This window comes from Sminthopsis crassicaudata, chromosome 2 (assembly GCF_048593235.1).
Source record: "Sminthopsis crassicaudata isolate SCR6 chromosome 2, ASM4859323v1, whole genome shotgun sequence".
NCBI classification, from domain to species: domain Eukaryota; kingdom Metazoa; phylum Chordata; class Mammalia; order Dasyuromorphia; family Dasyuridae; genus Sminthopsis; species Sminthopsis crassicaudata.
Window position 1 is genome coordinate 184129778 of NC_133618.1, and position 27622 is coordinate 184157399.

At 31.9% G+C, this 27622-nt stretch overlaps 1 protein-coding gene across 1 annotated transcript in view; it reads left to right on the top strand.

Annotated features, from left to right (window-relative positions):
• The window catches only part of CSMD1 (CUB and Sushi multiple domains 1), a 2669009-nt gene that overhangs the window by 2232408 nt on the left and 408979 nt on the right, over positions 1–27622 (top strand). Inside the window, 3 exon segments of the mRNA XM_074287957.1 lie at positions 16281–16472; positions 22895–23033; positions 26980–27167. Of these exon segments, the coding sequence (XP_074144058.1) occupies positions 16281–16472; positions 22895–23033; positions 26980–27167 (519 nt within the window).

Below are 27622 nucleotides of genomic sequence, written 5' to 3' on the forward strand. Positions count from 1 at the left end.
TTTTTTTTTTTTGAGGCTGGGGTTAAGTGACTTGCCCAGGGTCACACAGCTAGGAAGTGTTAAGTGTCTGAGACCAGATTTGAACTCAGGTCCTCCTGAATTCAGGGCTGGTGCTCTATCCACTGCACTACCTAGCTGCCCCCTTTTTTTTGCTTTTTTAAAAAATTTGTATTTGTAGCAAATTATTAGTATAATCACCATTGGTCCTGGAGTGGGAAAGAAACAGATGTTGCCTTTGGCCTCAGGTCTTCCTTCAGTTAACCCTGCTTGTTTGGAACTGAAAACACAGAACTCCATCCTCCTGTAGAGATTCTCAAGTGCAATGTGCTGATTCCTTCCAGCCCAGGGAAGAGACTCAACACCACTGAGCCTGGAGTCCCTTATCAGCAGAGGTTCCCTTATTCTTCTTCAGCTCAAATGCCCCATTCCCCACACTGTTTGAGAGGTGAAAATTCCTTTGGCTGAAGTTGAGGCTACTTCCAAACCCAGCTAGTCCCAGAGGGCTCACTGTTTATTGCTTCAGGGGCACAAACTGGAGATGTTTATAGTATCTTTCTTGATATCTTCTCCCAAAGATCTTGTTCCAGAAAGACCTCTGCCCCAACTATTATTTATTTTTATTATTTTGTGTTAGTCCCAAGGGTCTATTTTTGTCTTTTTAGTGGGGGAAATCTGAAGAGCTTGAAATTATCTGACCTACTCCTCTATCTTACCAGAATTTTGTCCCAAAAGTTTTCTATAGGTAGGAAGACGTGAAGTTTTTATGGGCAATGAAGATGAATAGTGGGAAGAACTACAGAAGAAAGAAAAGAAAAATTCATCAAGCTTCTAAAAGAAATGGAATAGATGGCATCAAGGGCATATTAGAAGAATTAGCTAGAGGTAGAGCATCTCAACTTTTCCTCTGAAAATAAGGACAGGAAAGATGAAAATACAAAAGAGATTTGAGGCACAGAGTAGGAGAGATAGGGAAATGGATAATGAAAAGTGCTAGGGATACAGACAGTAAAAAACAAGACTGCTCATAATTAAAGAGCTTGTTATTTTTTAATATGGACAACAATACATATGGAAGATTTTAGATGAAATTAGAGAGGTCTAATAGTCTTTAGAGTGCAGCAGAAAAGCAGATAGCATTGCCTCTTTAATTATCATTTCAACTGCTACAAACATATGTTTCTGGTCTTGAACTATTTGACAGTGATAAGGACTTTGGTGGCAAAAACTTTCTTGTCTGGGTCTGTAATTATGTAGGTAGCACTTGCAAGAACATTGGCCAAGTTGCATCTTCACAGGGATTGCTTCCCAGGCTGAAGACTGTACACTTAGTGCTGAAAGTATTGCTATTCCTAAGGCTTTGTAGCTCTGTCAGAGCTTCCATTGAGGTCTGAAATAAGCTGATGATCAAGATGGTGGTGTTGATTGACTTACTTTAAACATGCTTCATTATTTAGGAAAGCTGGTACATCTGCTCTGTGAGCAAATGATGAGCTCAGTTATAATGACTCATTTTTCTCAGTGAAGTTGAAGGATTTTTTCTCTGACAGAAGTGTTTGGGGTTGTAAAAGAATCTTGAGAAGAAGGGCAAAATGGAACACTTATTGGAGGAATGTGATTGAGTCAATTGTAGAAGATTATTATGTGACAATGAGTACCAGGTTAAAATTGGATATCAAATTAGTAGAGAAACTCCTCAGGGTGTTTTCATAATTTCTTCCAGTATACTTACTGTGCCCAAAGAAGGAGCCAGGAAGGTCAATGTGGAGGATGACTCAGGATAAAGGATTAGAGAGATGAGACTTGAACTCAATAAGTATTCAAAGGTAGAGAATAGGAATATGTTTTAAATTGTTAATTATTTTGCTAAAACTATGACTGAGCAAGAGGAGGATTGGAGCAATGATCAACTAGGAAAATAAGGGAGGAAGGAAGAAAATAATCAAGGTTGTGGTGAAGATGAGGAATATAATTAGAAGTAATGTGGTAGGGAAAATGGAAGGAAAGGAGCAAGAAAGAAGGGAGGTGGGGAGGAAAGAAAGAAATAAGCATTTATCAAGCACTAGCTATGTGCTAAACAGTCTGTTAACTGCTTTACAAATAGTTTTGCATTTGATCTTCACAACACTCTTGAGAGATAGGTGCTATAATTATCCCCACTTTACACTAACTTAGGTTAAGTGTATTGTACTGGGTTATATAGCTAAAAAGTATCTGAGACCAGATTTCAGTTCAGATCTTGCTGACCCCAGACCCAGCTGTCTATTACCATGAGAGCTTATCATTAGAAAATCTCAAGGAAAATTTTCAAGGAAAAACAAACTAAATTTGAGGTGACATTAATCACCATGAATATTAAGAGGAGTAGTGTGATTTGGAATTTGGTATAATTTAGAGAAGGATCTGGAAAGATTGGAAAAGAAACAATAATGGCAAAAAACAAAAGGTTCTGAAAATGGCAGTGTGAAGCAAAGAATATGCCCACTCCACTTCATAGAGTGATCAATTAAACAGCATTTATTAATTGCACACAATGAGCCAGGGAGTTTGCCAGCCATTAAAGATATAATGACAAAATTGAAACTTGTTCTTAAGGAACTTACATTTGATCAGAGAAGACATGTGTACATAAATATTTATTCATAAATGCAGATAAATATTTATTCATAAATGCATGTACGTGCATATATGTGTATACATATATGTTCATTTATATTTAAAAGAAATCAAATACCCATAAGGTATTTTGTCTTGTTTGTGAGGGAAATTTGGAGAGCTTAGCATGCTAAAAGAGTACTAGTGCCTGGAAAGATCAGGGAAGATACCATGTAAAAATTGGCTTTTGAGTAGAGATTTAATTTTTTCTCTTAATAGTTTTTAGTTACTTATTTAAATTACATGTAAAAAGTTTTCAACATTCATTGTTTTTTTTTTTTTTTTTTAATTCATTTTTCCAAATTATCCCCTCCCTCCCTCCACTCCCTCCCCCCATGGCAGGTAATCCCATACATTTTACATGTGTTACAATATAACCTAGATACAATATATGTGTGTAAATACCATTTTCTTGTTGCACATTAATTATTAGCTTCCGAAGGTATAAGTAACCTGGGTAGATAGACAGTAGTGCTAACAATTTACATTCACTTCCCAGTGTTCCTTCTCTGGGTGTAGTTATTTCTGTCCATCATTGATCAACTGGAAGTGAGTTGGATCTTCTTTATTCAACATTCACTGTTGTAAGATTTTTGAGTTCCAAATTTTTTCTCCCTCTCTTTCTTGCCTCCCCCATCCCTAAGACAGAAAGCAATATGTTGTTAAATATGTACAATCATTTTAAATATATTTCCACACTAGTCATATTGTGAAAATTAGAACAAAGTGGAAAAATCATAAGAAAGGGGAAAAAAAGCAAAAAAAAAAAAAAAAAAAAAAAAAGTGAAAATGATGTGCTTTGATTTTCATTCAGTCTTTATAGTTATTTCTCTGGATATGGGTAGCATTTTCCAACTCAATTCTATTGGAATTATTTTGGATCATTATATTGAACAGAAGAGCTAAGTCTGAGTGGAGATTCTAAAAAAAGAGATTCTAAGAGGCAGAGGAGGCAGTGCATTAAAATGTTTTTGCTAATTAAAAGGAAAGGAATAAGAAGATGGCATGATATTTATAAAGATCAGCAATATATATATATATATATATATATATATATATATATATATATATATATTGAAAGTAATAATCAGAATTAGAGAAAGTGTTTGGAAATAATGTGTCTTCCAGAGAACTACAGGTTTCCTTTCCTGAAATCCAGAAGATGGCCACTGTGTAAAGGAGAGATCTAGGGTGAAAAAGAAGAGATATAGAGTGAAAGAAAGTTGTTAAAGATTGAGGAGGGACTCCAGAAGACTAACTTTGAGGCAAACTGGTTTTACACATTGGTATTCACAGGTGGAAGCTTTATATACTTCAGAAGGAATGGATAGTTGTGAATTCCCAGCAATTGGCTATTCACTTCTGTCATTTACACTTCACAAAAGTCTCAAAGGTGTCTGTAGAAAGTGTTTTTACACATCTTTGCCCAAGGCTTTTATCAGCCTTATAAGTAATTAAGTAGCTGTTAATTCCAAAGCTAACAGCTGTGTATACCTATCATTAACATTTCAAAAACATGTCAAAGATACCTTTAGGGATCATTTTCCCCCTCCCTGTAAGTACCTGATTTCAAGAAGTAAAAGAAAAAAGTTTTCAGTGAAACTTAATGAGAGAAACTCTTTACTTCACATAACTTAGCATCATCCCCAAACTAAATTCTTAACTTAGAAATTTTTAAAAGATTTGATGTACAAACTGTTTTACTTCACAAAAAATAAAAAAAAAATTAAAAATTAAAAAAGAAAGCAGTTCAGAGGTAAATATTGCTTCCATTTATCCTTAAAAAGGTAATCCCACTTTTTAAAACTGCACTAAAGAACTGTTTCCAATTCAGAAACTAACTTTTTACTAAGTTTTACAATTTTAGGCAATAAAGTTTTTATAAAACTCATTTTTTAAGACATATAGAAAGTTAAGTGAGTTTTCCAAGGTTGAACAAATGGTAATTAGTAGAGCAGATATTCAAACCATAATCTCACTTGCAAGTCTAATTAATGCTTTTACTACTACTTTGTATTTCCCCTTTAAGACAATCTCTCATTACTTAAACTATTTTATTTATGATAGAAGTGAATTTTTTCTTCCCTTTGCAATATTTAAGTATTTATTATCTACTATCTTAGTATTATTTCACAGCTTCATAATTTTAATGCTGAAAGTGCGGAAGTTGCAAGGTGCAGTCAGACTCTCCCCATACCTAGCCACCAAAATGATGAGTTATTGGATGATAACCCAGAAGTATACTGGGGTTGAGGACCAGTGTGAAAGATTGTCTCAAAAGAATTTGTAACTTTAGACATCTTCCAAATCAAGGGCAAAGATTTTATTATGCTGCTAAGAGGAAAGGGTTTTTTTAGCCATTAACAAGGGAAAAAGTAAGTTCCTTTGCAATACCCAAGAGGAAGATTCAATTAAGACATGACAATTAGAGGAATTACACCTCAGAAGCTTAATTAGCTGTGTGACCCTGGGCAAGTCATTTAAGCCTTTGACCCTGGAGAAGGAAATGGCAAACCACTCTAGTATCCTTGCCAAGAAAACTCCAAGGCCAGTATGGTCTACAGGATCATGTAAAGTAGGACACAAGTGAATGTATAAATATGTGCATGTCTATGATTACTTACCTGGTAAGTTTACAATTTCCAAAAGTAAATAAAGGATATGCAAGAAAAAAAAAAAATCAAATCCATGAACAGTTGTAGTAACAAGGTAGATCAGGACTTTTTTTCACTTTTTTTTTTTTTTTGTTGTTGTTCCAACCTACTTAAATCTTTCAATATTCTCATTGCTTTTAATGTATTATTTATTTGTGTATAGCAATTAGATGTCAGTAGGAGTTCTTTCTGAACCATGCCAAAGAATCTACAATTGCCTAAGCTGAAGTTGAATTCCTTTCTTAGTAATTCAATCTTCCTATTGTCACAAACCAAACCTAATGATTCTCTACTATCCTTAGCAATATGAATTCAAAATATAACACAGTTGTAGTTCAGGGATGATTATCCTTCCTGCATTTATGATCACAATTTCATAATGATTAGACATTTACATTTCAAAGTATTATCTTTGGGACAAGCTCATTCTGAGCATTCATATTTCCAGAGTATTTTTCTTAATTCCAGTATCTAAATGAACAGCATATTGTTCTCCTCGTGAATCAACACAAGTTTTATCCTTATTTTTTATTTTGTGAAAATTCTTAAAAAAGGAAAGTGAGAAGAATTTTAAAATTTCATTTTCAGTATAACATCATCAATATATTGTTGCTTCTCTCAACAATAGAGAAAATTATGGAACCGTGTTTTGATTTGACCCTACCCTTTCTTGAATTCTTAATTTCATACTATATCATTCTTTCAAAAGCATAATAGATGGAACAAAATGCCATCATTCTATTACATTTTACTTGTTTTTCTTTAAAATTATTTTAGGACTAAAAAAATGGGAAGGGAAGGAAGAGAAAAAGGAAGGAAGGAAGGAAGGAAGGAAGGAAGGAAGGAAGGAAGGAAGGAAGGAAGGAAGGAAGGAAGGAAGGAAGGAAGGAAGGAAGGAAGGAAGGAAGGAAGGAAGGAAGGAAGGAAGGAAGGAAGGAAGGAAGGAAAAGAAGAGAAGGGAGAAAAGAGGAAGGGAAAAAAGAGGAGAATGGAAGAATAAAGAGAGAGGGAATAATGAGGTAGCGAAGAATAAGGCACATGATCATTCCATCAAGGAATCAAATAGCAAATATTTAGTAAGCACTTAAAGTATATGTGCGTGTGTGTGCATATAAATATATATATATATATATATATATATATATTTGTATATATATATATATATATATATATATATATATATATATATATATATTTGTATATATATATATATTCTAGGCACTGAGAAAAGTATAATGGTTATATAGAACAAGCCTCTTCCCCTCATACATCCCATAGACTAATAATGGAAATATAATTAATACCAATAACTGGTAAATGCACAATGTTGTATGATACTATACATGATTTAGAGAATTTTAAAGCTTTAACAATTAAAAGGAATTAATTAATCCAGGAGGAGATGGTCTTTCAGTTGGGCTTTAAATGATGGGGGAACAATAAGCAAAGAAGCTAAAAACAAGTTATTATATTATTCAATTTGTTTTATTTATTCTAATTTAGTTGTGTGAATAAAATACTTCATTACTTAAATTCAATATTTCCAGTGGCCAAAATATTTTGCAACACAAACATTGTGATGTCGTCAAATTGCTATGCTTTAGTTTTCATTTTCTAAGATTTCTAAGAATTTATTAGAAGGAAGGCACAAGTATTGCTCTTACTTTTTATTAGACAAGTATTTTTCTTGCATTATCTTCTGCAATGAATATCTCACAGACTAATTGAAAAGAGTTCCTTTACTGATACAATTAGCAACTTTGATTTTCCATCTGGCTTCATCTTTTTTCATCACAATTACACTTATTTCAATAGAACAATGAGTTCATGGAATGAGATTCTGCCTCTAACAGTACAGCTGAAAAGCCTCCCTGCCTCCTCATCTTTTGTTATCCTTAATCAGTCTTATCATAAATCTCCCATAAAGGATATACCCACAATACCAGAAGTATTCCTCTAGATAATTTAATATGTTATGGACATCACCTGTGGTATCTATTAATCAAAATCAATTGGATAGAGGACCATAATTCTTAAAATTAAAGGATCATCTTTCTAGAATTCATCAGAGATCTAATCCAAATTCCTTATTTTATACATGAGGCAACAATGACATAAGATTAAGTAAGAGTCCTGACCAAGGTTGGAGAAAAGTATAAGAGGTAGTTTTAAGTTTATATACTCAAACTACAGATGAAGTAAGTTCAGATTTTTATGCAAGATTCAAATATAAGTCCAAATTGTAAATGCAAATTCCAATTCTCCAGAAGATGCCAGTTCTTTCTAGTGTACCACAAGTTAAAAGCAGAGCTATTTAAAGAAACAGTATGATAAGAAAATGGCAATGGAATAGTTCCCATATAAATCTGGATAATTTTTTCCCCACAAATGTATAACACTGTAACCACTGGGCATACAAAAGTTACATGTGTAAAAGTAGTCCAGTAGGGAATATGTGACCAGTGTTTGCATATGGAAGGAGACATATATCAGTGTCTGGAGTATTTTGTGGAAGGGCAAACTACAGAGTTATCTGGTTCCAGAATCATTTGGTATTGTCACCATGCAGTTTTTTCTATATCTACTCTCTGATGGGTACTGCTTTCTTCTGGTCCTGTACCTGGGTTTGACAGACATAATGTATATCATACAGGATATACACCATTACGTTTCAATTGTTCCTCATCTTTCTGTTTTTTTCTTAGATTTTGCGACTCTCCACTGGATGTATCACTTTCCTATTCTCTGTGTCTTTTGAAAGTATTGTTTGCAAGGAAAGAAAGAAAAGATGGACAGTTCTGAAAACAATGTGTTTATATATTGTATTGTCTGGGCTAGCTTTCTAGAGGTCCTTCAGAGGGAGCATTAGTCTCAGTAGGATAGACACCACGAGAATGGTCAAGAATAGAGTCTAGATTCTTTATTCTGGCCCAGTCTTGATCTTAGTGCAGGAAGCATGAGAGCCACCATGAGGTTGGTCAAAGATAGAATGTCTATCTTCCAGGCCTTCTTAGCCCTTATATATTTTATTGTAATTACTCATTACAGCATACTGATTATGTATAAATTTAGAGAACCATTACATCATCATACTAAATATATATGTGAACTAGAGAACCATTATCTCATCAATTCCACTGAATTAGCACCTTGTTCCAAGTATACTTCTCCAGAGGTGCAGTCCTTTGTAATATATTATAAAGAATTTTTTTGAAATGGAAAAAAATATATATATATTTCTGCTACCAGATTTTAAACTTGTTCTTTTCAGAACCATCTATAATATATCTGAGGTTTTTTTTTGTTTGTTTGTTTGTTTGTTTTTTACACAATGTATGGTTATAAAGCCTCTCCCTGATAAAGGCAGACTGCAAAACTATGAATCATTATGATCTAATAAAGCAAAAGTCAGGAAAAATCATTCCTAAGGGGAAAAAAAAAACAAAAACAAAACTGGATTTGAGTATGATCTCTATCACTTTCTATCTTAATGAATTTTGAGCAAATCTTTTAACCTAATGGATCTCCAATCCTTCAAATATGAAATGAAAGAATGTGAATAGAAGTCTCTTTTTCTATCCCCCATTTTTCTTTTCTTTAAACTTATCTTTCTGAAGTAGAAATCACAGTCATTGTTCCAGAACAACTGTTTGAGAAAATCAGAAACCAAGATTCTCTCTGTCTTAATATGAAAATGAATTTTAAGAAAATCAAAATGTTATTGAAGGAGGTCACATTCCTTCCTGGAATTTTTTTCCTTTATTAAATATATCTTGCAACATGACTTTATGGGACACTGTTTCATTTACATCTAATTCATACATAAACCAAGACATCAGTATATGATGTCATTGTTCCTCTTCAAAAACAAAAGACAAAAACAATGTATCTTACAATATCAAACCACTATAGTTTTGTATTCTATTTTTATCAAGGAAAAATCTTACTGCCTCTTTACCTGTGTGTATTTTTCTGTGTATATATAATACTGAAATCTCTAACACTTGAAAGCTTGTATTTTAAGATCCTAAAGGAAGTACTTCTGAAATAACTTACCTTTCTCACTCAAAACCCTTTAGATTGATGCATGAGGTCCCTTTTACTCTCACCTTTTACTACCTATATCTTGCCTTGGAATTGCTCAGTATTATTTTATGTATGTCTTTGTCTACCAAAGAACTATCTCTAGTGGGGAAGAAAGCAGACAAGCCCACATAATGTTTTGAAAGACCTAGGGTAGCAATAAAATGATGATTTTTTTTTTTATCCAATTTAAACATTTCTAGGCTACAAAATGACTTCTTTACCAAGATAGGAACTGGCATATCTTTGAAACTTAAAATAGAGGGGTTAAATACAGAGATAAGTACCATAAATTCATGTCATTCCTTACTGGGCTTGCTTCCTTTCATCAAAAGTGTTCATGACTTTAATTCATGACAACTTTGATCTTACCTTTTCTTTTAAGGTAACTCTAGCTTACTATGACTCTCACATAGATCACATTTGGGGAAGGCAATAGTTCTCACATAAAATGTTTTCCTCTTCTCAAAATATCTTTTTCTCCAAAAAATCCTACTGATAACTTTAAAAGATCTGAAGAATATGTAGTTCCAGTAAGGCTATTATATGTTATCCTTGAAGAAAGCTCAATCTTTAAAAAAAACAAAATAAAAAATTGAACATTCTAAACTTGTGCTATAATGATTTTTGCTGTGGGTGAGGGATTGAAGAGGGGAAGAATATAGGCTAAAAAAAAAAAAGTAGAAAAGACTATTGTTTTATTACTGCTGCAACAAGAGTATTTATTTTTAAAACTCTATTCTGGCTTTAAATTAGTACAAAAGGGGGAAAAAAAAGAAGTATATAAAAAGTGCCCTAGTATTTGATATCAAAGGACCTTTTAATCTTGTCTGTTATTTTTTGCCTGTGGAATCTTGGTTGAGTCAATGTCACTCCTAAGATATGGATTATTTTGGGTGATTTATTAAGTTTTAGATTATTTCAGTTCTAAAACAATAAGGATTCATATCCAGATGAATTAACCCTAAATCTATTGTTCTTTCTACTATATTATTTTAATTCCCCCCAATGATCAGAAGTAACTTACTTCTAGAAGTTTACTTCTATCATCTATCAATAAGCATCTTTTAAGAACATTTACTACCTCCAAATCTGATCTTATAAAAAAAACCCAAATAATTTTTTTTTCATTTTGTTGAAATATTCTTTACAAATTTCCTATATAAAAAGGGTACCTCGATTTATTTTAAAAATACAATTAAAATTACCGAAATGGTGCTTTATATACATTTCAGAATCACCTCATATAAAATAAAGTACTTCATAACTTTGGGGGAGAAAAGATAACATATGACCTACTAATTATACATCAATAACACTTTCAGTAATAATGATTAAAAATAGTACTTATGTAACAATGAAGCTTTTACAAAAGAATATAAGACTCTACAATAGCTATCATATTTCGTTTTTTTATCATCTTTGTTGCTCTTATGGTTGTGAAGTAAAATCTTGATATTGTTTTTATATTTCTTTTTCTAATTATTAAGTAATTTGTATCATTTTTTTAAATTTGACCATGGATAATCTTTATTTCTCCTCTTAAGAATTAAACCATTTACCAACTGAAGAATGGATCCTTTTTTCATAAGCATGAATAGGTTCTTTATCTATCTTGGAAAGGATACATTTATCAGAGGCAGTTGCCATGAAAGAGTTGTGGGTTTTTTTTTTCCATCTTATTTTATCTCTTAACCTTAGATTTTTAGGTTTTTTGTGCAAAAAAACTTTAATTTAATCAAAATTATCCATTTTATATTCTATAACCTTATATTTTCCTTATAAGTCATAATTGCTAGGTGAATGTAAGAGTTTACTATTATCAAATGATACCCTTAAAATTACATCATTGGGTGTATTTCCAGAAAGCACAAGAACTGATTCATGGAAAAATCTGAACCTTTGGTAGTGTTTGCTATATGTAGGTTTTCTTCATTTTTAGTGAAGTAAGGAAAAATTGGGTTGTATGCGTATATGTGTGTATGTATATATGTATCTTAGAGGTAATTAGAATTAATAATGACATAATTATCTAGGAAGCTATGTCCAGAGTTACTTTATATCTTCCATCTGTCTGTGTGATTTTTGTTACCTTCTGTTGCAAAAGAAAGTATAGGAATAATGGTTTTAAACTCAGTTTAATACATTTTCTCCATGGCTAGAGTGAATGAAAATGATAAGAAATTCCATTGGAGCAATAGTATAGATATATGCCTAAGATATTCAAGGGTTTCTGAGAGTCATTTTTATGACCTAAAATGTTTCAGAGAACTACCATGTGAATTTGTAGTTGTACAACACTTTAGTTTCCTTTCTAAGGTAATAGTAGAACGAGAACAATGCAACTGCAATTATTGCTTTCTTTTTTATAGTAAAAATCTAGAGATGTTCAGTCACCAAAATCCCATATGGAGGGAAAAATACTTATGGAAAAAATAAATAAAATGTCATATCACATAAAAAGCATACTCTTAAGAAAAAAAAAAAAAGATAAAAGAAAAGAATGAGTGTTTGTTTCACCACTAACTTTGTTATGACCCTGAAGGTATAAAAGCAATTTCTGACTGCAACTTTAACATCTATTGTTGTGAGTTTTCATATCACTCTCTGTATAAGCCTTATTGCTATTGCCCAAGCAACATCCTTCAGCAACTCCCAAACAAAAGTAAAATGACTCAGGCCTTATTTCAGAGTACACTATATAATTTCCCACTATTTTGCTAAAAATTGTCTTTCTTATACCTTTCTGTGGCTTTTGTAATCTGACCAACTATAATACCAAGAGTTTTCTTTCTTTTTATGCCATAATACTTAAAAAGAAGGTGGGGAGGAAGATCACTTCAACTTTATTGAGCTTAGCAACATTTATTAATGGCTCTAAATATTTCTCTATACTTGTCCTTGAGGATGTGTCCCTAAATCTCTGTGTAAAATCCTACATATTTTTTGTCTATTTTGTATTAAATTTAGGCAAATTACATAAGATCAACAATAATAATAACAATAATAATAGCAAGAATAATTTGTTAAGCACTGCACATAGGTTGTCTCATTTCTTCCTCACAACCTTGTGAAGTAGATACTATTATTTATTATATGCTTTTTAAAAATTTTTAATGTTTATATTGGTCTTTTAGAAACAGCTATATCTTCCCCATCATCCCTTCTCTTTCACTTTCCAGTATTGTTATTTTTAGAGATAAAGAAGAAAAAGAAAAAGAAAATATCAGCATGACTGATTAATACATACAAAAATCTGAAAATACACACCATAGTTGTAGATCTTTCACCTGTGAAAAGGAGTGAGGTGGGAGAGTCTTCTCATCTTTCCTCTCTTGAGCTCTTCTTGTCCTTTATTCATTTTTGCTTGTTTGTGTGTGTGTGTATAAAATTCTTAAATTTACATTGTCAGAGTCATTTGTGTATTTATTTTCTTTGCTCTATATACTTCATTTGCATGTAGATTTTCCCATTTTTTAAATATTTTAAATATTTCTCAAATTGGACCAGTTCTTTCACCATAGTAATATTCTATTACACTCATGTACCACAATTTATTTAACCTTTCCCCTAATTTACAGGCATCTACTTTGTTTTCAATTCTTTATTTTCATAAAAAGGGATATTGCAAATATTTTAATGTATATTAAGACTTTCTTCTAATCAATAGTCTCCTGAGGTATAAACTTAATAATGGAATCTCTAACGTTTTAGTCACTTTATTTTCATAATTCCAAACTGTTTCCAAAATAGTTGTGCTATCATATCTAGCTAATATAAGCCCCATTTTACAGGCAAGAAAACTGAGGCTGAGAAAGGTTAAAAACCTTGCCCAAGATTACACTGTTAGTAAATATCTGAGGTGGGACTTAAACTTAGATCCTCCTGGTGCCATGTCCAGTGATCTTACTTACTGTGCCACTGAGTTGCCTAATATTATTATTTTACAAAGTAAATTACTTATTTGAATGCCTGAATGATAATTGACTTAAGGTAAATTTTAACACACTCTCTCTCTTTATATACATACATATATATATATATATATATATATATATATATATATATATATATATATATATATATATATATATATGTGTGTGTGTGTGTGTGTGTGTGTGTGTGTGTGTGTGAATACACACACACACACACACACACACACACATACACACATAAAACAGCAAAAGCTGAACTTTTTTTGTTTTTAACAAGAAAAAACTACATGATCCTAAAAGAAATGAAATCATTGGCATAAGTTTAAAGTCTAGGTTCTAGTCAAAATGAATCTAGCTGTATACCTTAAGGTTTTGGTCACATCTTTCCAAAATGAAGACTTTCTTTCAGGCCCTTCCATTAACATCACAGGGTCATGTCATTTTTCCTCTGTTTTCTAGGAAGTCAAATATAATTAAATTTATGTTATGTTTAATTAACTATTACCTGATGATATTTGTTCTTTAAAATATTCAAAGCATTTTATATATACCATCTGTCAATCCTGTCAAGTAGGTACTATAGGTGTTATTACTCCCATTTTACAGATAATAAAGCTAAAAATCAGCAAGATTGTTTACATTTGGTTCCATAATAAATAAATATCAAAATCAGGACTTTTCTCCTCATCTTCCTAACTCTGAGTATCATTGTTATTATTGTTATTTTAAAATACATTATTCTGTGTAGCTTTTCATGATTGACATCTTAGAAATTTCAAATTGTTGTGTGTGTATATATATATATATATGCTTATAGATATATATGCATATTTATATAATTGTATACACACATATACATGTATACATTCAGCCCAAATCCATCTCTTCTTCTTCTTCTTCTAGGACCATGAAAGAACATGACCCTACAGATGTGCTTATAAGAATTATTGGAAAGAACACATGTTGTTGTCTAGTGTCTTAATTATAACTCGTGTGCATACTCTGTATCTCATTTTCTTCATCTTTTAGACCCAGGGATGGGATTGATGATTTCTAAAAACCCTTGTAGCTCCAAACCCCATAACTTCTTGACAGCTTTTCTTTTCATGACTTAATGGATTTTATGTGGTCAATAATATTAATTAGATCCTTCAGGGATATATGCTACTGCTCTTTAAGTTGTAAACCATTAAGGCACCATTATCAGACTGTCAGGCCTGAACGATTATGTTTTGTTTCCTCCTGTGACTCATTTAACTTTTCATTTAAGAATTTCAATGCTATCTCATTTTGTGCATATATATTTAGTATTGATATTACTTTATTATCTATGGTATCTTGTAGCAAAATGTACTTTCCTTGCTTATCTCTTTTAATTAGATCTATGATTGCTTTCCTTCCTTTTTTTTTTTTTTCTAACTTCAGCTGAAGCTTAATTGATTCTGATGCAGCCCTTTATTTTTACTCTGTGTGTGTCTCTTTATTTCAAGTGTGTATCTTGTAAATGACAAACTGCTTCTATTTTATGGATGAGTTCATCCCATTCATATTCACAGCTATAATTATTACGAATTTACAAGTTGTCTTCTTCAGAATTTGTTTCTTGATCTTCCCTGTATCCATAGTAACTATGATTAGATTCTTTTTATTATTGTCATTTGCTCAATTATTAAGCCTATGTCTTGACTTTAGCTTTATGTTGAAGTTCAGTTCTGCCCTGGCAGTCCAGTGACTTAGGCACTGTCTTAAGTTTTAGATTTTTGTGTTATTTTCAAAGCTACTTCTTGGAGGTCTCAAAGTTTTCAGTTTTTCCATGGTGATATGATCTGAGAAGTGTGGTCACTACTTTCCTGACCTGTGCTGTGGACTTGAACCTCCAGAATACTTCACTTAGCCCAGAAACCACTACTGGGAATGTTTTTGCTCTTTCTGGCCCCATAATTTCAACTTGGGATAGAAATAATGTGCTTTTTAGCTATAGGCTGAGAAAAAGGCCACCAGTCTCCTTTGAGGGACCACAAGCACGTCTCTATACTCTGAAATTTTGATCCACTCTCCTGGAACTGCAAACTATAGTGCATTAATACTCCTTTTCACTCTGGATTGTCCCAGAATTTTGTATCAGCAACACAAAAGCATCCTGCTCCCAGTGCAAGCAAAGGATACTTTGTTATCTCCTTCTGACAGTTATCCCACAAAATGTGTGCTGAGAGCTCCCTAAATTGCTGCCCTTATAATGTAGCTACCCCTAAGGCCCAGCGTACATGATACTTTTCACCACCATTATCCTGATGAGATATAACTGTCTTGTCAAATGCCTAAGTTTTATTGAATTGGAAAATTGTTTCACCCCCACCTTTTCTTGGTTCTGCAATTTCAGAATTTGATTTGAGGCATTGTTTTAAAGTTGTTTGTAGGGAGATTTGGTAACATTCAAGTGAGTTCTTATTATTCCACCATGTTGGTTTTGCCTTCTCAGTCCATTTCTCTTATAACAATATAAATTCTTTAGTCATATTAATAAGTTAGCAACTTGGACTTGTAGTTTTTGAGTAGAGTTTTTTGGTGCTCCATCCAACCTAAAATGTTACTTTTTAAAGATATACAATTTGCTTTACAACTCTGACTTTTGATTCGTATGTTTATTAAGCAAATGTATAATTTGAATGTCAAAATGCATTTTTAACATATTTGCTGATTTAAAATAAGGGGGAAAAGAATGTTGTTTTTATTTCTTTTTTTTTTTTTTCACCATCAGAAACTGACGAGAATTTATCAAAAGCAATATGTATCTTAGTGAATATGTTTCTTTTGGAGATAAACCATTTTCATATTTTTACAAATCAAGGAATGCCATGTTACTCTAAGAAATATTTCAACAAAGAAAATTGTAATCATGTGAATTTAGTAAATGTGATCCAAATATTTCCATTTATTAACTAATTTTTCTTTGTAGCATCTATTGCATCCACATGCAATGACCCTGGTATGCCTCAAAATGGGACCCGTTATGGAGATAGCCGAGAACCTGGAGATACCATAACTTTTCAATGTGATCCTGGATATCAGCTTCAAGGACAGGCTAAAATCACTTGTGTGCAACTGAATAATCGATTCTTCTGGCAGCCAGATCCTCCCACATGCATAGGTAGGTTATTATTGTTGTTTCTCATTAAAAAAAAAAAAAAAAAAATGACATAAGTAGTTGTGGTATTTAGAAAATAAACAAAATAAACATTAAACCTTTTCTCTTAGAATTAAAGTGTTATTAAAATTATTTTAATTAATTTTGTGTTTCAAAAAGTTTCAAATATGTGCCTTTCATATTATCTCAATCTTTGAAATATGTTGCTTGACACTTAACATTTTTTGACTGTTTTATATAGCTTTCTAAGGTAAAGTGGTATAGTACAAAAAGCAAAGGATTTGGAGTTCTCATGTTGATTCCAACTCATTCTCCTTCTGTGATCTATGTCCCTTTCTTCTGACTTCCATTTCTTTATCCATAAAATGAGTGATTTGATTTGTATGAAATGATGTATAAGTTACTTTTAGATCTAAATTCTAAAATAACTAAATGCTATGTAAAACTTTACATATATTTTCTTATCTAGCCTAGCAATATGAAAGGTAAATTCTGCTGATGTGAAAGTTACTGATGCATAAATAAGAGAACTGAAGCTTAAAGAGATTAAGAGGTTAGATTATTTACATATAACTAAGGATGTTCAAATAACATGAAGGTAATTAGAATTTGTATTTCATGTAATAAAAATCCTAGTATAAAAATATACTTCCAAAAACTAACATTTCAAAGATTGGGTAGTTAGATTTATGAATTTATAAATGTACCTAAAATTATAATATGGAAAGTTCCTATAATATAATTTATTAAATTAAAATAAATTCTCTCTTTGAACTCACTTCTAAACATTTAATATTATTTAAGAATTTTCATTGAAAACTATAAATTGTTCTCTTCCATATGAATTACTTTCAGTCAAACAATTGACAAAAATTATGGAGAAGTTGTTTGTCAGACCTTGTACTAGGAGCAGAATTGTAAAGAAATAAAAGGTAGAGGAGAGGAGAGAAAAGAAAAAAAGAGAGGAGAGGAGAAGAGGAGAGGAGAACAGAAGCAAGGGGAAAGGGAAAGGAGAGAATTTCTACTCTTAAGGAGCTTACATTCTAATGGACAAAAATTGTATACAGATGTATATAAATTCAAAGTATACAGAATCAGAAGAAGACTCACAGAAAACATAATAATTGGAAAAATTAATTTAACGCTAAACATTTTTCATTTTTTGCTAGATATGGTTAAGTAATTAACCTATATCAGGGCTTCTTAAACATTTTCTGTTCCCAACCCCTCTTTGCCTGGGAAATTTTCATGTGACCGTGGCATATATAGGTATATAAATCAAACATTTGCTGATAAAAAATTATAAATTAAATTATGAATGCCATGGGATCACAAACCACAGTTTAGGAAGCTTGGCCCTATATGTCCCATAATAAATTTAATTTTGCTTATGGCAACTGTTATGTATATTCTTGATATAATAGTAAATAAAAGTATATTTAATATGGTAGTATACTTAAAATAATAATGGATATACATAAATTATGCCTCTCATAATTTGTTATTTCAATATAAATATTTCAGAGTTTCATCCCAATAACATATTTTAAAATTGTTATTTTGATGATCTATCACATTTCAATTTGTATTTCCTTATGAGCTATTTGGGGGGAAAAATGTGAAATTTAATTAAGCTATGAGGAGAGTCAAGGATAGTGAAATGACATGCATATAGTTAATCTGCCATTTTACATAGGATGACCTTGAGGGGATTTTACAGTTTAAAATAATTTTTATTGTCATATGCATGGCAGCACTGAAATTCTCAGTAGTCCTATAAAGCTATGACATACAGCTTTTAAAATTCTCACAAAGCAATTATTATAGAATACTGAGGATAGATGCTATTTAATAGCAGTACTTATTAACATTCCGAACATTGTCAGACAGGGATTCATGTTTATTTAATGTTTGGTGCTATATTCACACTTTATAACTTTCCTGGGAATCTTCATGTATTTTACCTCAAGCCGAGTCATCAGAAGACATACAAGATTTGTGATTTTTTTTTTTTTTTTTTTTTTTTTTTTTTACTGAAGCAATTACCTATAAAATCAAACATCTTGTTAGTTGGGTCTATTTTTAAATGAAGGAAGTCTTCAGGTTGTTTGCTGCATTTTTGGCTAGAGGGAGAATACATTAAACAGCTACCAGTTAATGCCTTACAAATAGTCCTCTGCTTAGATCAAATTAAACACTTAATTCCAAATTCACACATCTTTCCCTCTAATTTATACTGCTATTCAGGCTCCAAAATTAGTCTTGTGATTGCCAGTGACAAGTGGAAAACCTATTGTAGCTCCAAGGAAAACTAAGTAGGTGTCAGATGCTGACCTTTGGCTAATTTTTTTATTTGTTTATTTTTTAGAAATCACTCACTGTTTTTTTTTCTTAAATCAAATCAGAAAACAATTAGTAAGCACCTTTTGCATACTGAGCACTCTAGAGGGAGTTTAGAAAAATGTACAATTTAGATAAAATATAGTCCCTGTCTAAACTGAATGTATCAGTACTCTTTTGATTCTGACTTAATGTCACAGTATATCACAGTGTTAGAAGGAGAAATAACTTTAGAGTTCTTCTAGTACAGCTCTCTTGTTTTTATAAGAAGAAAACAGATCAAGAGATTGAGAGAAGGGAGTCAAGTTTCAAAATTCATACTGGGACGTGAATCCAATCTTCTTTGTTCCCATTAAAATACTCAAAATACCATTGACTCATTTTTGACTCATTTCTACATCTGTCTTAGCACCTAAAGATCTTGCCTAGTAAATGTGAACCTTGCATTGGGCTACTTTTTTATCTTTTACCTTCAAAATAAAATTGGGTACTCAGAGGGCAGCTGTTATCTCTGGTTCTAGGGATAACTGTAGGTTTTTGCTCCTAACCTCATATCTAGACCCTAAAATCAGCCTTTGTCAAAGTGGATTTTCCTATTAATTACCCAGGAGACACAATTAGCTCTAAGAAAAGGTGTTTATTAAGATGATGTGGTAAAAACAGTGACAAAACATTTCTTTTGTAAAGCTGGTATAAAATTTCCCACAAATACATGGAAAATTGAGTTCAAACTTAAGAACATTTTTATAGTAAGGCACATAAATAACATACCATTATGACAAAAGTATTTCACAACTTCAAGAACTACAATACCTAGAAGTCCTCACTTTGTATAAATCTCTCAATGCTTTTTCTTGAGGGAAGTATTTTTACTGCTCAGCTAAGGTTAGCAGGGTCTCATCCTCTCCTGAGACCATAGCTTTGTTTCTTCTCTCCTACTAGGGGCTATGCCCTTTGTAACTTTATTCTCTCTAGTGATTATATCTTTATATCTGTCTGGACTATATTTCTGTTTTCTGCTGAATGCAATCTCTCCTATTGATGCAGTAGCATTCTTTCAAAGTTATCTATTTCCTATGCATGTGTGTATATGTAGAAATTCCCTCTTTCACCCTGTAATGATATTCTTTATAATAAATTCCCTCCTTGCCATCTCTTTTACTCTGAAACTTTGAAAATCACTAAGACTTCACTATTTAATGTTCCCCAGAGTTGTGGATAATGTGTTTGCTTAGCTATTCTGAGTTTCTCTTTCTTTATTCCATTAGAGAAATGTTTACAACTCATAAAGGATTCAGAGATTTTATACCTTGTTAGGTACTGAAAAAGATAGGATAAAATGTTTTGCTTATCCTCATGAAACTTAGAGTCTACTGAAAAATGAAAAGATCAATATAGTTAATGGAGGGTAGTAGGGTGGATGTAGAAAATCTCAAAGAAGTGATAGGTTTTTTTGGACTTGGATGCAAATAAATTCAGCAGGTAAAGAAAGATCATTCAAGACACAGAATACAGCTTTGGCTTAGATATAGACACAAGATTATTCACTCCCCATGCCTTTCTTCTTCAGAATATACAAATAGTGAGTTTAGTATTTAGTTAACATTAATAATTAGCTAAATATTAGGAAGCTATATGATAGAAAAAGTGATGTGATCATTATAAATTTTTCTAACTTCCTTACTAGCAGTCTTTAGCTATTAAAGGACTCTCCTGTTCCAGGTTCCCTTAACATATTTTCTTTCCCCATTAGAAGTTAGATCTAAAGATCTTGTTTGCTTATATTGCATAGATCGGGACATGTTTGGCCTAGTCTGTTCTTAATATGTCCTTTACTTCTCTCTCTCCTCCTCTCTTCTCCCTCTCTTTTGCTTTATCTTTCTCCTTTTGCATAAGCTGCATGTCCCACCTCCTGTTCTTGGAAAGGTTCCCCCTCCTCATTATACATGTTGGAAATGTTAATTTCTTCCAGCTTCTATTTTAGTCTTATTTTTAAACAGGACTTTCCCACTTGCAAATGCTGCCCTAGAAGCACAGTATGTCTTTATATATTAAATATAGTATATCTCCTCAATAGAATGTAAGTTCCTAGAAAGAAGAAATTGTCTTAGTTTTTAATATTCAGCCATAAAGACTAAATGCCTGACACTTAGAATACAGTTAAATGCATGTTGATTAACTGCAGTGTGAAGATTAGTTAATTATTTAGGTCTTACTCCAAATCAGGGCTAATGAGGCCTATTCTAGAATGGTAGTGTTGGAGAATAGAGAGGAAAGGCCAAATTGCATTGTAAATTAGTTATAGGTCTTATAATCTTCAGAAGTTCCCACATTCAAATTCTTTGGGGGCTATATAATTCTATAGCACTCTCCATTCAGCTAGGTGGATTCACTAACTAGTTGTATTACATGCTTGCTTCTAATCTGTGCTCAAAATGTTACACAAGTTCTCTAATTAAAACCTAATGAGATTAAATAGGAAATTCAGAATAAAAGATGAAACAAACAAGCAAGAGAACCTATTTAATTCTACTTTAAAGATTTTAAACAGTCTGAACTTAAAGCCTCTCTTGGGACTTGTGGTGAACAAAGGCATGATTTTCCCTTTGTTTCTCTTCAGTCAGTATTTGAATGTTATATCTGAACTCTCCCCCTCAGAGCACCCTGGAGCCAGTGGCCTGAATCTGTCATTTCTCATATCTGAAAACATATACTGAATCAAATCTACTTCTTTGGTCTTCAGAAAGTACTTTTTCTCAAGTTAGCATGTCCTTCCTGTTTTGTCTCCCTCCTTTTCCTCTTCCCCCTCAATCTTAAAAAAAAAAAAAAAAAACACCAAATCCTTCTCTTCCTTTCCCTATAAATGGGAGTTGGAAGGGGAGGAGAAAATAAATTACTATGTGTGAAGAATGCTAGTAACAAGGAGAAAAAGATGTTTAGAGACTGATTTGGGAGTGAAGTGAGAGTGTTGCTGGGAATCCTTCTGAAATAGTAATCTTTGCAGGTAGTCACTAATCAGAAGGACATGGCCTTGATGTTGAGGTTTCTAGCAGGAAAGACAGTATAGTGTGAGAAAAATGGAAAGGTGGGAATGGAGTAGATTGTAAAGAGTTTTAAATATCAAATAGGAATATATATTTTATTCATAATGCAGTAGTGAATCATTTTTGAAGAGGTAAAAGAGGACATTCTTGCCTCAATTCTTACTTAGCATTAATCACTGAAAAGAGGTTACCTAAGTCAAACTGAGACCTGTTAAAGATCTTAGCTTAAAAAAGATCAAGGTGGATGTAGATCAGGGCCATCCCCAGTCCTCTTTATCTATATGTTGCCAGTGGACCCAGATATTTTTGGAGAAGAAAATGAGAATGGTAACTTTGCACAGTCTTCCCTCACTCAAATCCAATTCACTTGCACATGATGACATTATTTCCCTGATGTTATGTTTTCTTAGAGGGCAAAAGAGAGATCACAACAATGATAATGATGGTGATGATCCTGCCTTTCTCTTCCCCCTCATCCTTTAAAAACATGATCATTACTAGGTCCTTCTGTTTGTTTAATTCAGTGAAAAATATTAAAGTAGAATATAATTCTTCTCCATTCAACCTTTTGTTAGGCACTATACACAAACCTGGCATAAAGTAGCCTTATATAAATGATTATAACCCTTCTTTTCCTTAAAAAGTAGTGGGGATTTGGGAAAGTAGTGAGTTTATAAAACTAAGTTAAACAGCATAATGATGAGATTTCAAGAGAACAGGTTATTCTGGAATATCTTGTTTTATGAAGTTCAAACCAAGCAGAACAAGGAAACCACATTTGTCAAATTCTGATGAATTTACCAAATAACAATTTTAAAATTTAAATACTTAAATGATTTCTCAGAATTCTTCTTTAATAACACACATGATTTTTTTTAACAATATCTGTATTTAAAAGTGACTATGTTAATATTAAATGGTCCTGGGTTTGGGTAATATTTCATATCTTGTTATACTAAGAATCTCAAAAAGGAAATCATGAGTTGAAAATATAATTGATCAGCTTCTTTTTCTTCTTCTAACCTTTTCCTCTTTTGTCAGCTGCATGTGGAGGAAACCTGACAGGTCCAGCAGGTGTCATTTTATCACCTAACTATCCACAACCATATCCTCCTGGGAAAGAATGCGACTGGAGAATAAAAGTAAACCCAGACTTTGTCATTGCCCTGATTTTCAAAAGGTATATTTCTAGAGGAACACCTTTATTTAGCAAGGTTTAAATGTACCCCTTTCCCCAAAAAAACCCCATCATTTATCACTTCATAAAGTTCATACTTTTGCTTTTGGTTGAGCCCCAGAATATGTATTACCTCCTATTATATATGCACGAAGAATGACAAAAAGGAAAATAGATTATTTTATTTTATGGCTCTTTTCAGTGCCAAAAATGTACCAGAAACAGAAAAAAAGACATGTGAAAACATATATTACATACGTAGTCGTTCTTTGGAACATTAAAACTGACATTATTGGTTCCATCAGAGAAAACTTATTTCATAGAATATTCAGGAAAAGTAATTGAAAAAGTGATTTAGAGACCTTTTGTACATTGTCTCATTAATATAATATCTGATTTAATGATAGCTAATTTATCTTTATAATATTACTTGTCTAAAATTCCCAAGGTTGGCATTGATATTATCATGAAGATAGTACTGACTTTTTTTTAGAAATGTGAGGAAAAAACTTTCTAATAAATGGAAGACTGATAAAGGTTTAATTAACTTTAGACATTATTAAAAGCCTTAATTTTTCAAAAATGATTCTGTTAATCTATTTGAAAAAAGTTCAAATCATTAATATTTTCCTAAAATTGTTTTTGTAGTATCCTATTGAAAATTACTTTTTAAAAATCAAGTATTTATTCTCCATCTTTAAATTTTGCTTTTAGATTTTTTAGACATTTAAATGACCATGATATTTCTAACTAAACTGAGTCCAATAGGGTCTCTTAATATATTCCTTATATGAATTAACCAACTGTATTTCAGTTTCCAATATTTTGAATATATTTCCTTTCAAATTATTTGTTTAATGATTAAACAAATTAGACTCATATGTATCTACCTTCCCTCAAAATACCATTTTTATGAAGTTTACCAACATTGCTTTTATATGTATGCCTTTTGCTTTATATGTATTTTATTTTGAAGGGGAGGTCGTCATGCTCCTTTTTCTTTTTTAAAATTTATTTACTTTTAATACACAGTACTTTCTAAATTATGTTGGGAGAAGAAAATGGAAAAACCACGGGAGAGGAAAAAAAACAACAACAGGATAAAGAAGTGAACGTAGCATGTGTTGCTTTACATTCAATTTCCTTAGTTCTTTTTCTGTATTCAGATGGCATTTTTTATCCAAAGTCTATTGGGATTGCCTTGGATAACTGAACCACTGAAAAGAACCAAGTCTTCCATAGTTGATCATCATACAATCTTGCTGTTACTGTGTACACTATATTTCTGATTCTGTTTGTTTCCCTCAGCATCAATTTGTGTAAATCTTTCCAGGTCTTTCTAAAATCAATTTATTCATCATTTTTTACACAATAATATTCCATTACTTTCCTATACCATGGCTTATTCAGCCTTTCCATAATTGATGGGCATCTACTCATTTTCCAATTCTTTGCTACCACAAAAAAAGCTGCCACATATATTTTTGTGCATGTGGGTCCTTTTCCCTCCTTTATGACTTCCTTGTGATATAGACCCAATAATGGCACTGCTGGATCAAACAGGTTTTATATGTTGCAATGACAAATTAGCATTCTTTGAGTTTACAGATGATATAATCATAAACAGCTAGGACAGTAGAACTGCACATAGGTCAATCACCTACACAGAAACAACCCTTACTTTTCATTAGGCCCACCAGCTGAATATTAATCAACTTTTCATGCTTTTATGACTCCAGGACTTTATTTCCTTTGTGGAAAAAAAAATACTGCTAATATAGAAAGGGTCTCATTAGCACAAATGTCTGAAGAGTGGTTTCCCATACATTTCAGTTTCAAGAGTCAGTTCACAAAGTCTTCCAAAGCCATTCATCTTTCAAAGTATATAGGAACTGAATTACTGTAAATTAACTTCTCATTCGATTTTATAGCCTTCTAATCCAGATTATAGTGATTCTATATTTTACTCTCTGGATTACATGTTCTTTACCTTTTCTCTAAATTCCCATCTAATATAGAAATATAGTGTTATCACAATATGCTGGCATGACCTTAACTATCATGTAGACTTTCTTTTTGAAACCCTTTGGAATATAGAGCACAATATTCATAAAGATCAATTTTTATTGATCAGTACTATCAATAAATGATCAGTACCAATAAAAGTGATGTTCATACATATGACAAATATAATCTTTTTAAATAACCTTTCAAATCATCAACTCCATAAAAATTTACTTTTCTTTTAGCAATTTATGTTGGTCAATTGCTTCCCTTATTAATTTACCAAGAAAGACTAAGAAATTACCTCTAATAAATTTACTCAGAACTCCTATACCAATACAAAATCTGATGAACCTGTCAAATGTCAGTCTTATAGTAATTACACAGCATAGTACAGATTTGGTTTAGCACTATTACAAGAGATTTACATTGTCAATCACCCCACCCAAAGCTGTTGGTGATGCTGGAATTTTGTTTCTTTTGTTTTATAATTGTAATCAATCATAATCTGTCATATATCTAATTGTATGAGGTATAAACCATGGGGGAGTAAATAAACATAGTAGATTTAGATGCTGGAAGGAATCTCAAAAAGATCCTAAACATTACAAATACACACACCTCCATGGAAAGAGATCTTTATATAGGTATATCCATAGGTATCTCCTCTCTCTCTCTCTCTCTCTCTCTCTCTCTCTCTCTCTCTCTCTCTCTCTCTCTCTCTCTCCCTCTCTCTCTCACCCTCTCTCACTTTCATATCCTGTATTTCATGTGATCTTATTTTATACTTTGTAGTTCACGTCACCAAACTTTACTTACATTGTAAGGGTAGTCTATATCAGGGCTTCCTAAATTTTCCACTCATGATTTTGCACAAGAAATTATTACATAATCCTAGGTATATAGGTAGACAAAATATCAAACATTTAGCTGGTAATAAATCATGATTCAGTTATGAGATCCCATAAATAGTAATGAGAAATAGTTTAAGAGACTGGGTCTATAAGAAGACTATGGATTACATAGTCTTTTCCAAGTAATATAAAGTGATTACTTAAACAGACATACTTTTAATACAATAGTAATGGGTAGAAGAAAAGCAGATGATTTTCTCTATGTTCTCTAAGGTATTTTCATGTCTGTGGTTAATTGATTTACTCACTATTGGGATCAGAAACTTCTGGAGCTCTTTCTGCTCTTTTCTCTATCATTTTCACCACTGGTTAACACTTACAGTGAATAACCATAATTGCTGTTTCAGTACAACACTTTTTGAGTTCAGTTGTCAAGAATAATTGCAAAGAATATATTAACTGTTAATTGCCTCATATATTCAGTTTTCTCACAAACACTCTCTCCTTTGGCATATGTACTGGCAAACCATTTAGAACACTGTGAGCCATTTCAGTAACATGAAATATGTTCTACTGAGGTGTAAAAAAATCTCAGCAACTATCAAAAATATTTGCACAGTCAGTTCAAATATCTAGTGTATATTCCTAAAAATAATGAAAAATAAATTTCTTATGGATAGTCATAAAGAAGAGGGATTGTTTTGAAACCTAAGTGACATCAAATGAAGTAGAAATCGTATTATTGAGCTCCATTTCTTTATGTAGAAAATCATTTAAAATAAGTTCACCAAAGGTCAAAGGTTTGAGAGCCACATTTATTACCTTATAATTCATGATATCTTCATCCCTTACATAGTACTTCCTGAACTTCCCCCAAATTCAAGTTAAGAGGCAATGAAATTATTATCATTTATAATTAATCTATTGATTAGCTGAAATGTGTGTGCATGTATTTGTTCATGTGAAAGAAGTGGAAGGTATTAGAAAGAGAACTAGAGAGAGAGAGCAAGAGAGACAGAGTGTGAGAGTGAGAGCAAGAGAAAAAGAGACAGAGAGAGTCAATATACTAACAAAAAAAATTTATTTTTTAGTTTCAACATGGAACCAAGTTATGATTTTCTTCATATCTATGAAGGTGAAGATTCCAATAGTCCTTTAATTGGGAGTTTTCAAGGTTCTCAGGCACCAGAAAGAATAGAAAGCAGTGGAAATAATCTTTTTTTGGCTTTTCGAAGTGATGCTTCAGTTGGCCTATCTGGATTTGCCATTGAATTTAAAGGTATTGCATTCATTACATTCATTGAAATCTTATATATTTATTCCTAATATGGAAAGGAAACCTAAATCAGAATTAGTTTATTTGAAAGCCTTTATTAAAGTGGTCTTGCATTTAGTTTCAGAAACTGTCAGATATTTCTGTGTTGGATTTTGATGTACATTAGTACTCTTCTTTTAAAAGAACTGCATATTTTGAAGTAAACTCCTGAAATAGGTATGAGAATTATGAAAATAATTTTTAAAATATTTTAATGTTAAATTGATTACAAGCTCTTTGAAGAATTATTGGGACTTTAAATTTGCTGTTAGAATTTTTAATCTGGAAAACTTAAAAAAAAAAGTCAGTTTTGAACTCATTAACTTTATTTTCAATGAATGAAACAAATGAGAATTATATCTCTTTGCTATCTCTTGTGCCCTTTCTGTGTTAATCTTCTTGCTTTTCCCACCCAAAAA